General features: G+C 50.3%; 1 protein-coding gene across 3 annotated transcripts; it reads left to right on the top strand.

The window, feature by feature from the left end:
- Nucleotides 1-2,847: 2,847 nt before the first annotated feature.
- On the top strand, nucleotides 2,848-16,748 carry SELENOS (selenoprotein S). Of its 3 annotated transcripts, none has more exons than XM_029065881.2 (6): nucleotides 2,848-2,959; nucleotides 5,793-5,927; nucleotides 6,947-7,053; nucleotides 7,292-7,384; nucleotides 7,475-7,550; nucleotides 16,116-16,748. In XM_029065881.2, exons 1-6 carry the CDS (start codon nucleotides 2,890-2,892, stop codon nucleotides 16,193-16,195), a joined length of 561 nt encoding a protein of 186 aa, XP_028921714.1. In that variant the 5' UTR covers nucleotides 2,848-2,889; the 3' UTR covers nucleotides 16,196-16,748. The 3 variants fall into 3 exon arrangements, with proteins under 3 accessions (XP_028921714.1, XP_028921713.1, XP_028921715.1); XM_029065880.2 differs by having other exon boundaries at nucleotides 7,475-7,553; XM_029065882.2 differs by lacking the exon at nucleotides 2,848-2,959 and adding an exon at nucleotides 3,005-3,097 and having other exon boundaries at nucleotides 7,475-7,553.
- Nucleotides 16,749-17,272: the final 524 nt, after the last annotated feature.

The following is a 17,272-nucleotide window of genomic DNA, read 5'->3' as shown; positions in this document are numbered from 1 at the left end:
GGGCGACGGTGGGCGAGTCGCCTCACTTCTCCGTGCCTCAGTTCCCTCATCTGGAAAATGGGGATTAAGACCGTGAGCCTCACGAGGGACAACCTGATCACCCTGCATCTGCCGCAACGCTTAGAGCGGTGCTCTGCGAACAAACACCGACATCATCATCATCATCATCATCATCATAATAATGATGTCGGTATTTGTTAAGCGCTTACTATGTGCCGAGCACTGTTCTAAGCGCCGGGGTAGACACAGGGGAATCGGGTTGTCCCACGTGGGGTTCACGGTCTTCATCCCCATTTTACAGATGAGGGAACTGAGGCACCGAGAAGTCAAGTGACTCGCCCAAAGTCACACAGCTGACAAGTGGCCGAGCAGGGATTCGAACCCATGACCCCTGACTCCAAAGCCCGTGCTCTTTCCACTGAGCCATGCCGCTTCTCTCATCACCCCAGCGCTTAGTATAGTGACTGGCACGTAGTACGCGCTTAACAGACCGCGAGCTCATTGCGGGCCGGGAATGGGATGTTGAATTGTACTTTCCCAAGCGCTTAGTCAAGTACACACAGTAAGCGCTCGATAAATACCATCATTCGTTCATTCAGTCCTATTTATTGAGCGCCTACTGTGTGCAGAGCACTAGTTCTAAGCGCTTGGGAAGTACAATCCCTTCAGTCATTCGGTTGTATTTATCGAGCGCTTACTGTGTGCAGAGCACTGGACTAAGTGCCTGGGAAGTACGGTTCAATCACTCGTATTACTGAGCACTTACTGGGCGCAGAGCACTGTACTAGGCGCTTGGGAGATTACCATAAGGCACCAGAGAGAGACCATCCCTGCCCAACAACGGGCCCCCAGTCTAGACGGGGGAGACGGACAGCAAGATAAAGCAAGCAGACGGGCGTCGCTGCCCTCGAAATAAATAGATCAAACGGCAGGGACCGTCTCTAGCTGTTGCCGACTTGTTCATCCCAAGCGCTTAGTACAGTGCTCCGCACGTAGGAGGCGCTCAATGAATACTATTGAATGAATAAATGCACGGAATAAAAACACGGCACTAAATATGTAGAGAGAAGCGCTGTGGGGAGGGGAAGGGGGAAGAGCAGCGGGGGGGGATGGGGAGGCTCAGCCTGGGAAGGCCTCCTGGAGGAGGCCACGACTACCGTCGAAACAGTTGGGATCATAGCTATCGACACCTCGTGAATAAAATAGAGTGGTGATGATAACGTCGGTATTTAAGTGCTTACTGGGTGCACTGTTCCAAGCGCCAGGGTCCATACCCGGTCAGGTCGTCGCACGTGAGGCTCCCCGTCTTCATCGCCATTTTACCAGACGAGGTAACCGAGGCCCAGAGAAGTGAAGTGACTCCCCCCCCCCCCCCCGGGTCACCCGGCTGACAAGGGGCAGAGCCGGGATTGGAACCCGTGACCTCTGGCTCCCAAGGCCCGGCTCTTTCCACCGAGCCACGCGTCTTCATTCATTCAGTAGTATTCGTTGAGCGCCCACTATGTGCGGAGCACCGTACTGAGCGCTCGGAATGAACAAGTCGGCAACAGATTGAGACGGTCCCTGCCGTTCTGACGGGCCTACGGCCTAATCGACTAACGTATTAATGTATTCTCTACGTGATATTCTCTACATTAATGCATTCGGATGATAGGCACAAGTGCCTTGTGGAGGGGGAGGAGCAGAGGGAAAGGGAGGGCTCGGGCTGGGAAGGCCTCCTGGAGGAGGGGAGCTGTCAGGAGGGCCGTGTGACCGGGGGGGGGGGGGGCAAGTCACTTCTGCGGGCCTCAGTTCCCTCATCTGTAAAATGGGGATTAACCGTGAGCCGCACGTGGGACCACCCGATGACCCTGTATCTCCCCCAGCGCTTAGAACAGGGCTCTGCACATAGGAAGCGGTTAACAGATACCATCATCATCATTATTATCACTCCGTTAAAAAGAGGGAGAAGCCTTGGGTTCCCGGGCCCCGCCTTCGGGCGGGGAGGACGCGCTCGCCTCTCATTGGCCCGATGGGCCGAGGCGGCCCTCGATTCCCCGCTCCCCATTGGCCGCAGCGGACGTCCGTCAGGGCTCCCGGGGGGGGGCGGGACCTTGGGGATGCGCTCGTCTCTCATTGGCCCGATGAGTCGAGGCGGCCCCGGGTTCCCCGTTCCCCATTGGTTGGACTAGACGTCCGTCTGGGCTCCCCGGGGGCGGGGCCGGGAGGCGGCGCCCGTCTCTCATTGGTCCGATGAGTCGAGGCGGCCCCGGGTTCCCCGTTCCCCATTGGTTGGACTAGACGTCCGTCTGGGCTTCCCGGGGGCGGGGCCGGGAGGCGGCGCCCGTCTCTCATTGGTCCGATGAGTCGAGGCGGCCCCGGGTTCCCCGCTCCCCATTGGTTAGAGCAGACGTCCGTCTGGGCTTCCCGGGAGCGGACAGCTGGGAGGAGGAGCTCGTCTCTCATTGGTCCGGTGAGCCGAGGAGGCCCCGGGTTTCCCGCTCCTCATTGGCCGGGGCGGACGTCCGTCAGGGCTCCGGGAGGCGGGGCCTGGTAGGACGGGCTCGCCTCTCATTGGCCCGATGCGCCGAAGCGGCCTCGGGTTCCCCGCTTCCCATTGGCCAGGGCGGACGTCCGTCAGGGTTCCGGGGTAGGGGGGGGCCTGTGAAGAGGTGCTCGTCTCTCATTGGCCCGGTGGGCCGAGGAGCCCCCCCCCCGGGTTCCTCGCTCCCCATTGGCTCAGACGGACGTCCGTCAGAGCCCCGGGGGGGCGGGGTCTGTGAGGACGTGCTCGTCTCTCATTGGCCCGGTGGGCCGAGGCGGCCCCCGGGCTCCCGGCTCCCCATTGGCCGGGGCGGACGTCCGTCAGGGCTCGGCGGCGGCGGCGGCGGCGGAGGCGGAGGCGCGGACATGGCGGAGCGGCAGCTGGACGCCAAACCGCCTCTGGAGGCCGAAGGACTGCGCTTCCTGCAGCACAGCGGTGAGGAGGCCGCGAGGGACGGACGGACGGACGGAGGGAAGGAAGGAAGGAAGGAAGGAAGGGCCTCCGCTCCGCTCCCCGCACAAGGGACACGTCAGGGCCCGGGCCCCGCCCCCATCACCATCATGACGCTGCTTCGTAAGCTCTTACTGTGTGCTAAGCGCTGCGCCCCGCCCCCCCATACTAATCACCATGACGACGCTGCTTGTTAAACTCTTACTGTGTGCTAAGCGCTGCACCCCACCCCCTCCCCTCACTAATCACCATGACGACGCTGCTCGTTGAGCTCTTACTATGTGCTAAGCGCTGCACCCCGCCCCCCCCATACTGATCACCATGACGACGCTGCTTGTTAAGCTCTTACTGAGTGCTAAGCGCTGCACCCCACCCCCCAACTAATCACCATGACGACACTGCTTCGTAACCTCTTACTGTGTGCTAAGCGCTGCACCCCACCCCCTCCCCCCCACTAATCACCATGACGACGCTGCTTGTTGAGCTCTTACTGTGTGCTAAGCGCTGCACCCCGCCCCCCCCAACTAATCACCATGACGACACTGCTTCGTAACCTCTTACTGTGTGCTAAGCGCTGCACCCCGCCCCCCCCATACTAATCACCATGACGACACTGCTTGTTGAGCTCTTACTGTGTGCTAAGCGCTGCACCCCGCCCCCCCAACTAATCACCATGACGACACTGCTTGTTAAGATCTTACTGTGTGCTAAGCGCTGCACCCCGCCCCCCCCATACTAATCACCATGACGACACTGCTTGTTGAGCTCTTACTGTGTGCTAAGCGCTGCACCCCGCCCCCTCCTCAATACTCATCACCCTGATGACGCTGCTTGTTAAAGTCTCACTGGGTGCTAAGCGCTGGACCCCGCCCCCTCCTCAATACTCATCACCATGACGACGCTGCTTTTTAAGCTCTTACTATGTGCTAAACGCTGGACCCCCACCCCCTCCCCCCTCCTCAACACTAATCACCGTGAGGACGCTGCTTGTTCGAGCTCTTACTGTGCGCCAAGCGCCCAATAATAACAATAATAACAACGTTGGTGTTTGTTAAGCGCTCACTCTGTGCAGAGCGCCGTGCTAAGCGCTGGGGGAGATGCAGCGTCACGAGGTCGTCCCACGTGGGGCTCACGGTCTTCAGCCCCATTTTCCAGATGAGGGAACCGAGGCCCAGTGAAGTGGCGCGCCCGCAGCCCCACAGTTGACAAGCGGCAGAGCCGGGATTCGAACTCATGACCTCCGACTCCAAAGCCCGGGCTCTTGCCACCGAGCCGCGCCGCCTCTCGTGGTGTTGGTCTCGGTTGAGCGCCTCCTCTGTGCCGAGCGCTGTCCTGAGCGCTGGGGGAGATCCGGGGTCATCAGGTGGTCCCGCGTGAGGCTCACAGATAATCCCCATTTTCCAGATGAGGGAACTGAGGCACAGAGACTAATCACCGTGATGACGCTGCTTGTTAAAGCTCTTACTGTGTGCTAAGCGCTGGACCCCGCCCCCTCCCCCCTCCTCAAATAACGACCATGACGCTGCTGCTTGTTAGGCGCTTACTAAGTGCCCTGCACTGTTCTAAGCGCTGGACGATGCCCCCTCCGTACTAATAATGGTATTTAAGCACCTACTATGTGCCCTGCACCGTTCTAAGCGCTGGACGATGCTCCCTCCGTAATAATAATAATATCTGTTGAGCGCTTCCTGTGTGCCCTGCACCGTTCTGAGCCCTGGACAGTTCCCCTCCGTAATAATAATAATAATAATAATAATATTTAAGCGCTCCCTATGTGCCCTGCACTGTTCTAAGCGCTGGACAGTGTCCCCTCCGTAATAATAATAATATCTGTTGAGCGCTTCCTGTGTGCCCTGCACCGTTCTGAGCCCTGGACAGTTCCCCTCCGTAATAATAATAATAATAATAATAATATTTAAGCGCTCCCTATGTGCCCTGCACTGTTCTAAGCGCTGGACAGTGTCCCCTCCGTAATAAGAATAATATCTGTTGAGCGCTTCCTGTGTGCCCTGCACCGTTCTGAGCCCTGGACAGTTCCCCTCCATAATAATAATAATAATAATAATAATAATATTTAAGCGCTCCCTATGTGCCCTGCACTGTTCTAAGCGCTGGACAGTGTCCCCTCCGTAATAATAATAATATCTGTTGAGCGCTTCCTGTGTGCCCTGCACCGTTCCGAGCGCTGGACAGTGTCCCCTCCGTAATAATAATAATAATAATATTTAAGCGCTCCCTATGTGCCCTGCACTGTTCTAAGCGCTGGACAATGCCCCCTCAATAATAATAATAATGTGATAATAATAATTTTTGTTAAGCGCTTCCTATGTGCCCTGCACTGTTCCGAGCGCTGGACGATGCCCCCTCTGTAATAATATTTGTTGAGCGCTTCCTGTGTGCCCTGCGCCGTTCTAAGCGCCGGACAGTGTCCCCTCCGTAATAATAATGGTATTTAAGCACTCACTACGTGCCCGGCACTGTTCTAAGCGCCGGACGATGCCCCCTCTGTAATAATAATAATGTAATATAAGCGCGGCGGCGGATACGAGCAGATCGGGTTGGACGCCGCCCGGGTCCCGCGTGGAGCTCGCGGTCTCGGTCCCCGTTTCGCAGATGAGGTGACCGAGGCCCAGAGACGTGAGGTGACCAGCCCAGGTCAGCCAGCAGACGAGCGGTGGAGCTGGGATTAGAACCCGCCTCCTTCCGACTCCCGCGACGCGTCCACTACGGCGCGCGGTCCCTAATTTTCAGTGCGGGGCCGGGCCCACGGTGAGCGCTCCGTCAATCCAGTTGATTGACTGCATTTTTCTTTTTATAGTGGGCTCCGTGCTTTCTGCCTATGGCTGGTACATTCTTTTCGGGTGTGCGGTTCTCTACCTGATCTTTCAGAAGCTCTCCGGAAGTCTGCGAGTGATGAGGCGAAGATACTCCGACACGACGGGTGCCGCGATAGGTCGGTGACTCCTTCTTCCATCTCCGTGCGATGGTTTTAAAGGGTGGCTCTGATACCCGGGAATCCGCCTTTCCCAGCGAGGCTGTGCTCGTTACTTTTCGTTTTCCCGCTGTTGGATTTTAGTCTGCCATCTGTTCGGTGTTTGTTCCGCCTCCTCCTAGACAGTAGGCGTCTCACAGGCCGGAGGCTCTCGGGGTTTACTTCGGCGTTTCGCGTTGTAAGCAATCAACAGACGTCATCACTGAGTCTCTGCGGTATTTCAGGAGGAGGACGGTGACGAGCCGGAAGAAGATCAGTGAAATAAGCCGGGAAGCAAAACTGTGCTTTTAAACTTGATTTTTTTTTTTTTTTGGCCAGGGCGGTTGGAATTTTATTTTCATTTAAGAGATGTGTTTTCGTGAAAAATGGAACGTGTTAATTCTAACAGAATTAAACAACAACAATAATAATAATAATAATAATGTTGGTATTTGTTAAGCGCTTACTATGTGCAGAGCACCGTTCTAAGCGCAACCCGTAGCGCTTTCAGGTAAACGTGTTCATTCTAACAGAATTAAACGTCGATAATAATAATGTTGGTATTTGTTAAGCGCCTACTCTGTGCAGAGCACCGTTCTAAGCGCAACCCGTAGCGCTTTCAGGTAAACGTGTTCATTCTAACAGAATTAAACGTCGATAATAATAATGTTGGTATTTGTTAAGCGCCTACTATGTGCAGAGCACCGTTCTAAGCGCAACCCGTAGCGCTTTCAGGTAAACGTGTTCATTCTAACAGAATTAAACGTCAATAATAATAATGATAATAATGTTGGTATTTGTTAAGCGCCTACTATGTGCAGAGCACCGTTCTAAGCGCAACCCGTAGCGCTTTCAGGTGTGGAATCGTCAAAGATGCTGCCGGGTGGGCACTTAGCGTATTACAAAATTTGCTTAAAATAGACCCTCCTGAAGCAGTGGCGATGCCGGTTAATTGTACATCTGCAAAGCGATACATTCCATTCTTCCCTGCGATTGCGTAGATCCCGAGGTCGTGGTTAAACGACAGGAAGCTCTGGCAGCTTCCCGCCTAAGGATGCAAGAGGAATTGAATGCCCAGGCTGAAAAATACCGAGAAAAACAAAAGCAGGTGTGTGCGACGGGCCCCGGTTCCCGGGAATAGCGTTTTCCTCGTCTTTCGTTTTGCCGCAGCTGAAGGCACGCTTCCCAGAATCCCCAAACGTGACAGAATTGCTTTTCACTCTGTCCTTTATATTGCCTGATATAATACCCTGGGGTTTTGGGAATACCGGATGTAGAGCGGTTCCGAGTCGTTTGGCAGTATCACTTTCTGAAAGGGCTTTACGATTTATGTAATTACATCTCAGCTCGAAGAAGCCAAGAGGAGGCAAAAGATAGAGATATGGGAAAGCATGCAGGAAGGAAAAAGCTACAAAGGAAACTCAAGACTTCAACCTCAGGTAACGAACTCTTCCTTGCGCGCTGGTATTCTGGAAATGAAAACGACCGCAGCCATCTCTCAAAAACACACCCGCTTTGTGTCTCCACAGCAAGAAACCGACCCGGGTCCATCCACTTCCTCAGTTATCCCAAAGCCAAAACCTGCCAGAAAGCCTCTGCGTGGAGGTAGTAAGTACCCGAATGGAATGTTTTTGCTTTTCTTTCGACTGTTAAAAGCAGTAGAAACTAGTACCTTATTCCTTCCCGTTAGAGTAAAAAAGTTAAAAATTTCGTAGCCGAGAACCCGCGTGTCAGGAGGCCTTTAATGATTTACAGACTCTTGGAAAGAAACGTTGGTAGGAACCTAAATACCCGATCGGGGTTTCCTATCCCTTTTTGAGCTGAGGATATCGGGTTTTCCTATGGGTAGGGGTCTGAGCTCTTCATATGCGGGTAGAAGCTTCTCGGGCGCCGGGACTGGGGATTAAATAAGGTTCCCGTCATTTCCTCGGGGGCCTCGTGCGGCCCCTGTAAATTACTCGGCGCAGAGTAGACGCTCTGTAAATGTGGTTGATGACGTGAGAAGGAAGGAGTTTCGGGGTGTAGGCCCTCAAGGTGGCTCTCCTGTCTTTTGGGGTGCCCGGAATGGGCAGGCTGCCGGCCCCCCTTGTGCTTGCACGAGGGACTTAGGGGAGGCAATCATCCAAACGCAGTGGAAGACAGCACGAAACGCACCCGGAGGACGTCAGGTGACACGGATGGGGTGCGGCACGCTGGTCGGCGACCCTTCTTCTCTCTCGACGCTGCGATTCAGACTGTCTACAGCAAGAAGCAGCGTGACCTAAGGGAAAGAGCCCAGGCCTGGGAGTCAGAGGAGAGGATCTGCGTTCTCATCCTGGCTCTGCCAGTGGCCCGCTCTTCGGCCTGGGGCCGGTCGCTTGACTTCTCTGTGCCTCGGTTTCTTCAACTGTAAAATGGGAATTGAGTTCCCGTTCCTCCACTTGGACTGTGGGACGGGGACAGTGTCCAACCTGCTTAGCCCCGCATTTCAAACAAGGCGTCACATAAGTGCTTAACAGATACCATATAATAATAACAATCCTTCTTATCTGTCTAAGGAAATTCTGTACAGGGGTCCGACCTATCGGGGCCCCGTTGATTTTTAAGGAAAATACAAGAAAAAATTTGGTCCCACCGATGCAGTTCGCGTGTATGGAATATTGCTCTTGATATCTGGAATTTAACCTTTCCCCTCTTGCACTAAGGTGGGTCGTGTCAGTACGTAGGCGAAGTCTCGAGTGAGGTGGCCATGCAGGTACAGTTCCGAACTTCACCGTACGATTGAGCAGGAGGTGGAAGAGAGAGGAAACCTCGCCTTCTGAACTTGTAGACCCTTGTGATGTTCCGTTCATTCATTTAATCTTACTTATCGAGCGCTTATTGCGTGCAGAGCACTGTATTAAGCGCTTGGGAAAGTACGACACTAAAGAGACACGTTCCCTGGCCACAAGGAGCTTACAGTGTAGAGGAGGGGAGACAGACATCAATAGAAATAAATAAAATTCTAGTAGACCAGGGATGGTTCTGCCTGGAACGGTGAGGAGCCTGAGGATTGCCAGCGGTTGTGGACTGCTTTCCTGTCTTGTTTTTTTACTGAATTTTTGAAGGCGTCCTCACATTTTCCCGTATGTATTTGTATGGACACTTAGAACAGTACCTGGTACATAGTAAGCGCTTAACGGTTACCATGATTATTTGTATTACTCATGCTTTGGAATCAAAGGATGAAAGCTCGATGCCACAGCTGTAAACCCAATCCAGCCGAGACTCTGAAAGGGAAGTTTAGATCTTTCAGAACTGTAAACGGATGCCGTGCGAGATATGATTTTGAGCTAACGGACTTGGAGGAAACGTGAGACAGGGTGGCTTTTGTTTCAGGCTGGCAGAGAACTCTGCCTCGTACAAAAGAGTTCGGCAAGCAAGAAAGTTTCTGGTGTACAGGGTTATTACGGAGAGAAATGTGTAGTGGCGTCCACGCCTCTAGCTTAATTTTACTGTGACTAAAATGGATCTTTCGGTTTTCATCCAGCAGTTTAATGTTCTCTTTTATTGCTACGTCATTTCAGTTTATCCTGTAGTATTTGTTTCTAGGCGTTTTTTCCCCATGAACCCTTTAATGGGGTAGAAAAGAGTGAAGGAAACGTTCTTTCGGTGTGTGGAATTTTAGTGTATTTTTTCTAGTACATTTTGAAGTCCTGCCATCAGTAGTAATTGTTCTTTCAATGGTACCTTTCCTTTCATTCAATCGGTTCAGAAATCTGCCTGGCAAGATAATGTTCGGCAAGAACACTCGGTCTCAGAATTGAAGTTAAGTTCTGATGGACTAAACTCTTTATCTAATTCCATCCGTTAGGTAGTGGAGTCTTCTAGCATACTTTTCCGAGGCCCTAGTCCAGCGCTTTCCACACGGTGAGCGCTCAACCGACATTATCGATCGATTTGACACAGAAATCCAGTTGCGGTCCTTTTCCTCCCTTCCCCCTCACCCCCTCCAGGTCAGGGTCCCTCCATTAGGAGCAGTGGTTGAGCAAAGGACTTATCGGTTATTTCCTAAAAGACCCGTTGCAGTAGTGGTATTTCTTAAATGTTGACTGTGTGCGGAGCGCTCTACTGATCGCTGGGACAGAATACCCAAATGGGAATTAGACACAATCCCTGTCCTCAAGCGGTTCACAGTCTGAGTATAAAGTGGGGAGAAGGGACTGGAGATGGACACATCAGGAATGATGAAACATTAGAACACAGTCCATACAGAAAATAAAAGCAAAAGACAAGTAAAATCAAAATCAGGGTGCTGTGGCTAGAGGAGTAGAATTTTAGGCTCGTCGTGGCTGAATCCAAGGCACATCCGTAGCCAAAGCGATAATAATGATATTTGCAAAGTGCTTACTATGTGCCAAGCACTCTACTAAGCGCTAGGGCGGATGCAAGCAGATCAGGTAGGACACAGTCCCTGTCCCACCTGGGGCTCCCAGCCTCCATCCCCATTTTATAGATGAGGGAACTGAGGCACAGGGAAGTGAAGTGACTTGGTCACATCCAAGACAAGTGGCAGAGCCGGGATTAGAACCCACAACCTTCTGACTCCCAGGCCCCTGCTGTATCCACTCTGCCGTGCGGCTTCTCGACTACTAGAGCAGCCAGTCGTTTCCCCGAGGTTTCGGGGAGGCCTCGTTCAGTGGGTTGTTTCCCTTTCCCATCGGGTGGCAGAAGACGGGACACGGGCAGTGGGGCAGAGGAGAGCTGATGCTGAGGGAGGGACCAGGGCTGCCCGTGCAGGGGGAGGTGGCCTGGGTAGGGGAGTGAGCTGGAGATTCATTCGTTCGGACGTATTTATTGAGCGCTTACTGTGTGCAGAGCACTGTACTGCGCGTTTGGAGAGAACAGTTCAGCAACCGAGAGAGACAATCTCTGCCCACAGCGGGCTCACGGTCTGAGAGCCTGCTGTAGTCTTGGGTCAGAAGATCTCACCCAATAAATCAGAGTGAGTATTTGGTGGGTCCGATAGGGTGGCCCCTTAGCCGTATTTTGTCCACCCCTGCTTTCTGAGGACATGAAAATAGCAGTGGAATGTCAGCGGTAAATAGCGTTTAGTTAAGTGAATTTTTCTTCCCAGGCAGTGCTTAGCCAAACTCTTTACAGCCCGCAGACTTCTATCTCACACCATTTCTGACTGTCCATTGATCTCCCTAAACAATTTAAACTACCTTAAGTACTTTCTATTTCTCGAGATGAAAAGTCTCAAAACAAGTGAGAGGGCTTTGTTTACTTAGTAAACAGAATCTTCCCCAATCGTCAACCGGTGAGAAATGATTAAATGTTGACTTTGCTAATTCTTTGTCTTTGAAGGCACTGTAAAAAACCAAACCATGTTTTGGTAGAGACAGTAGTCCTTTGTGCTTTATAGTTTAAAGAGCCAATTCCTTCCCATGACAGTATCTCCTTCCGTTTAAAGAGCCAATTCCTCCACATAACAACAGTATCTCCTTCCGATGGATTTGGTCTTTGGCTGTCCGATGTTAGATTTGCATTTCTTAAAACAGACCATTGTATTCATTAAAGATTTCTAGATGTGGGGCCTACATCCCTTTGACCAATTCGGGAAACAGTGAAAATTTAACTTAATTGCGGTTTTGGATGAAGCCCTCCTTTGAAAATAGAATTGATTGTACTTGATGTAAAGAACTGTAAAATTGAATTAGGCCGCAAAGGATTCATTATTTCGTCTTCACTAGTAAGCAGAGTAGAGTGAGGGTGACTTTTTTTTACACTTACGTTTGTTGCCGAATCGTACCGTCCAAGCGCTTAGTACGGTGCTCTGCACACAGTAAGCGTTCAATAAATACGAATGAATGACTGCTCTGCACCCAGTAAGCGCTCAATAAATATAAATGAATGAAATCTCTACCCCCCCCAGCTCTTCAGCCTGTGTCTAAAGGCAATATTCTAGTAAATATCCTTAGCTAAGTTGTAAGGTCTCGATTGTAAGCTCGTTGTGGGCAGGGAATATGTCTATTGTTGTATTGTCCTTTCCCAAGTACTTAGTACTGTGCTCTGCGTCTAAAAAGAGCTCCGTAAATGCAATCGAATGAAAAGCTGTGGAGGGCAGGAATCATATCTGCCAGTAATATTGTATTCTCCCAAGCGCTTCCGAGCCAAGGGCTCAAATACTATTAATTTGTTATTATGTAGGTTAATAATAATGTTGGTATTTGTTAAGCGCTTACTATGTGCCGAGCACCGTTCTAAGCGCTGGGGTAGACACAGGGGAATCAGGTCGCCCCACGTGGGGCTCACGGTCTTAATCCCCATTTTACAGATGAGGTAACTGAGGCACCGAGAAGTGAAGTGACTCGCCCAAAGTCACACGGCTGACAAGTGGCCGAGCCGGGATTCGAACCCATGACCTCTGACTCCAAAGCCCGGGCTCTTTCCACTGAGCCACGCTGCTTCAAGGTTAAGCGCTTACTATGTGCCAAGCATTGTACAAAACGCTGCAGGAGATACAGCACTATTAGTTCACCTTCCGTCACGGTCTAAATATTGGGATCGTATCTTTCCCCACAGATGAGTACAGCATAAGTGCTTTAACATTTATTAAGCAATAAAAACAAGTCAATCTACTGCGAAACACGCTTAGCGAGAGGATGCAAGGACTATTGGGAGCTGTTTTATTATCTCAGTAAAAACAGGAACAGTGACAATATTTGACCCAAGTACTTATTCACCATTGACCTCAGAGCAGCGGCGAACTGGGAGAGGGGGAGGAGGTTGGGTAGCTTTGCCATCCCTTTTGTAACATTAAATTCGCCCTTCAGGGATGATTACCATGATGTCATTTTTTTTTTTCCCTAGGGCTGCGGTTCAATGTAAATCCCCAAGAAGTAGCTGTAATTTTACTCCCTTACCGCGGGAAGCTGTGACCTTCCCCATTTATTTCCTCCTGAGTTTGCCATTGCCCAGAAATGTTGGCAAACAGGGATTCTTCAAGGCGGTCCCTGCCCGGAGACTCCCCTCGGGAATACGCAGACTAACTGTTGCTGCTCCCGTTCTTCAAGGAGCCCGGTGAACGACTGCTCCCCGAGATTTATTTTTCTTCTTTCGGAAACTCGAACCCCTCCCCGGTACTGGCTCTCCCCCCATTCCTGTTGGGCGGAATCCAATTGGAGTAAGAAAGCAGAACCTATGAAAGAGAAAGTGAGAATGGTGATAGAAGCCATTGTGGAGGTCTAGGCAGATCTCTGAATAAGCCTCAAGACGTTTTTAAAATTGGTCTCTGAGTAATTTTTTTTTTCCCCAGAAAGCTATGAATCTCATTAAAGTGCTGCAAATTCAACCCGCCCAATTATGTCTTAGGAATTCTTCCCTTGCCATAGAATGAGAATAAAGTTCAGCGGGTTCAGTCCCCAACTTCTGGCCTGATGAATGCCTAAACCATCCTGATAGGTGGACGCTTACATTGTTTTCTTAGGTCTCCAGGGCTCTCAATTCTCGGTAAACAGTCAAGAAGTGTCTCAGCCTACCCAAAATCTCTCCCGCTTAAATATACGTCCGTTTCTTCTTTGGCCCCCAGTGAATGCAGGGAGCTGCTGGTCGGTATCCTCCCCTTAAGATCCCTTTATAAATTTAAAGGTCGTTAGCCTTCTCTTTTCAACGCTAATTTTCCTTTTACCCGCTCTTTTTTGGAGGCTGACAATGACGCTGGAAAAAACCGTCAGCACTGTTTAAAGATTCCATGAGAATTGTGTTGAGCGTACAGCGATCATTGAAGTGTAACTTCCCTTTAGAAGTAAGGTGAAGAGCATTAACGCACTCCTGAGATTAAAAAATCTATGTAATTGTGATTAAAAGCATACTAGTGAACCCTACGTGAAGACTTTGAGCCCATCACTGGGCAGGGATTATCTCTATCTGTGGCCGAATTGTACCTTCCGAGCACTTAGTACAGTGTTCTGCACATAGTAAGCGCTCAATAGTACTGTTGAATGAATGAAAGAGCATTGTAGGTTTATTTCATGGATAAAAGATTCGTTTAAACAGTTAACGTATATACCGAAAACATAGTTGCCCTCACCAAAAGCTTTGCTTGCCTGCTTTCATGCTCACCTATAACCAGGTACATCAGTCCATCGCATTTACCTACCAGACATAAACTTCTTGGCAGATATGCCGTTCGCCAGGCTATATATCTTCGTTGCTTCCTAGCAGAGTTTTGCCTTTTTTGAGCTCTGAGTTTGTGATGCGCTCCTGTGTTATATCTATTTTTAGGGATGACCGACGTCACTGCAGAACACAGCAGCCGTGTGAGTGTGTTGAGTACACACTGGGCCAAAGTATACCCAACACATACTGTGTGCGCACATTGCTAGTGGTACATAAGTGGCAAAGTCAGAGCACTAGCATGATGTGTGAGAGGGCTCTAAAGAATACCAACATTAAAACTCCTGAGTTTTTTGGCCCAAAAGCATTAAAAAAAGAGCCAGAGTTCTAGAAAGGGTTATACTCTGAAGGCCTGGTCATCGCAGTGTGTATCGAAAAGATCACTTATCCATTTTTTTGCCCGGCAAACTCTGTTCCTACAGCCCTCTTGTTGTAGAGCGGAGGTTGCCAAGGAATTTCGGAATCGCTGGTGGCACCTCAGAGTGTTTTAGGGGATACAGTTATAGGAGAGAGTGGAGAAAGACAGCTACCTAAATTCTTGAAGTTCAAAGGTCAAGAGCTAAGGTGTTTGGGGAAATTTGCATGGAGCTGAAATTACAAAGCCATCGGGTTATAGAGCAGAACTGTTTCCTCATCAGATTAGGAGACAACCTCTAGTAGACTAACAGATCCTGCCCTTGAAAATTATTGTCCAGGAACACCTACCTATTAGAGGAACTCCAATGTCTGTTTTGTTTTGACATCTGTTCTCGTTTCTGGGTGGGTGCGAATAGAGGCGTTTGTTAGAAGGACCGTGCCTGGGTAAGAGATTTAGTCAGAACGTGGTTTCAACAAGTGATTCTCAATGGGCCTCTGGGGTCCTATTTAGGAAATCAAGATGGGCCGATTCGTGCTTTACCTGAAGAAGTGCTGGGACGCTCCTTGATGAGGGGCGTAAAGAAAAAATGAAAACCTGAAAGGCATTTTTAAGCCCTCATGGGTCCGTAGTATTTTTGGTATAAGTGCTTGAAAGCAGCGGAGGTGGAGGCAGGAGAAGGTTAGAAGGTTTGAGGAGCGGGAGTTCATTTACTTCAATCTGCCGTTCTCTGATCGGGCCCGTTTGGCTCTCGCTTACTCCGAGCTTTAAGCAAGGAAGGAGTCATCTGGAGGCCGGGTAGCAGGGGACAGAAGAAGGAAATTCTCAGAAACCGTTCAGAGCCAGACCTTGCCCTGATCATCCACTTCGGGCACCAGCCCTCTGGGATTTTCCCAGCACCCCAGTTGGCCGATCCGTGCTTCAAGAGGGCTTGGATCAGTTTGCTCCCTGAGCCGATTTTTATTTTCTTACGATTCGTGCTTCCTGGGTAAGAGCAGGGGGGAAGAAATGGGTGCTTTCTGCTTTTGTTCAACCAGAAACGGAAAATTTGTTTTACTTTCTGGTTATGGAACCCGTCAGCATCTCTGTTGCCTAAGGCTTGGGGAGAGAGATGGCTTGAAAAAACATGAAAGAGCAACTGTGGGGCTGCTGAGTACCTGGGTTTAAGGGAACTGGGGAAAGACTATTAATCTACCTTCCAGCTCTGTAATGATGAATCTTCACCAGGGGTATAGAAAATCAATCACTCTTATTTATCGAGCGCTTCACCGTGTGCAGATCACCGCACCGAGCGCGTGGGAGAGTACGACGCAACAGTGTAACGTGGCTTGCCCACGACGAACGGTCCGGAGGCCATGTTACTGGTAGGTGAGGTGATAGTCCTTTCAGTTCCTCAGGATAGGACAGTGCAGAAAGTTTCCTATCTGTCAGAGAGTGGAAACCAGGTAACTTAGTATATGGGGAACGGATAGTGCTCAATAATTGGACGGTGAGGAAAATAATAGCTCTCTTCCAGTGAATTAGAATGAATGGAAAGCGTTCAGCGGTACGTGTTGCCACTCTGCACGCGTGAACTGAGCTGCCAGCACGAGTTCTTTAAAGAAAGTATTCAAAAGCAACATTTCAGAGTCAGATTCGGTAGCCTCAAGGGAATTCATTCTCTTCTGTGATTTCAGGCTATAACCCTTTGTCCGGTGAAGGCGGCGGAACGTGCTCCTGGCGGCCAGGACGACGGGGCCCGTCGTCAGGTGGATGAGGTTAAGGATCTTGCTGGTGTCCGTCACGTCGCTAGCAAGATGAATGCGACCGACTATTCTACTGCCTATAGCTTGCATGTCACAGTGACTCCTTCAGAGAAAAAGGGGGGCATTTAGTTCAGTTCTTTAACTACGGGTGTTAGTTCATTCATTTTAAGGCTTAAAGCAATGAAAGGCGTCGGCTGTGCTGATGGGATTAAGTCTGCAAATCGATTTTGCTTCCGTAGGACCACTCAGAGTAATTTGGAAGCCGTACAGTTCTAGCCGGCTGAAATACGGCTTCCTCATTCGACGGTAATTGGCGGGCTTCAGCCGTGGAAAAGGGGGCCCAATCAGAATATTGAATTTTTAACACCGAAAGTCCCACAATAGTCAATAAGTCTCTGTGACAGGCGGCATTGAATGATGTCTTCCTTGTAAATGGTGAAACCCACCAGTGAGGATTACTGATATAGACAGGAGATGGTATTTTTTTTTTCCTCTTGTATATTCATTTTTTCTGTAAAAGCTTGTAAAGCAATCATGTAAATATTAAACACCACCGCAAACGTCGTCTCGCCGTCTTCTCAGTGAACGAATCAATCCTGTATAAACTGACCGTGGGAAGACCCACTCTTCCCGCGTCTGTCACCTCCGACTCATCCGGTGCCATTTCTAATAGCACCCGTTGTCGTCACGCTGGGTCGCTTTTGGCAGAGGCACAAGAGTAGCGGGAATGATGAGCAAATGCTTAAACCGAGATCGGCGCTCTCCGAGCTGTAGCTCAACGAGGGTTTCTGATGGGCTTCGCCAACCGCCCTCTTCTCTCATCCTCCCTCGATTCTTTAGGCTTCCCTTCCGTCTCCTACGAGTTTCCAGTACTTTCAACATTCGTAGCTCCAACTCTGTTTCGTAAATATCGGGAAAATGCTAGTAGAAAACACCTGTTCTGGGAAAATATTTGCAGTTCCGATTGAGCTACGGCCTCATGATAGTAACATTTACCTTCATTGAAATCAGAGGAGACTCTAGTTGGGTTTCCTTGATTTTTTTTTGTGTGTGTGTGTTTTGGTTTTTTATCGTACCGCCCTTCTATC

This window comes from Ornithorhynchus anatinus, chromosome 5, assembly GCF_004115215.2.
Source record: "Ornithorhynchus anatinus isolate Pmale09 chromosome 5, mOrnAna1.pri.v4, whole genome shotgun sequence".
In the NCBI taxonomy this organism is placed as follows: Eukaryota; Metazoa; Chordata; class Mammalia; order Monotremata; family Ornithorhynchidae; genus Ornithorhynchus; species Ornithorhynchus anatinus.
Note: the sequence above shows the minus strand (reverse complement) of the source record. Positions and strands in the feature narration are given on the sequence as shown.

Excerpts from the sequence above, each read along its gene's own strand:
- SELENOS (XM_029065880.2), top strand. The coding sequence starts at position 2,890 with ATGGCGGAGCGGCAGCTGGACGCCAAACCGCCTCTGGAGGCCGAAGGA. Across the intron at positions 5,928-6,946 it reads CACGACGGGTGCCGCGATAG|ATCCCGAGGTCGTGGTTAAA; the intron begins GTCGGTGACTCC and ends GCGATTGCGTAG. Across the intron at positions 7,554-16,115 it reads AAAGCCTCTGCGTGGAGGTA|GCTATAACCCTTTGTCCGGT; the intron begins GTAAGTACCCGA and ends CTGTGATTTCAG.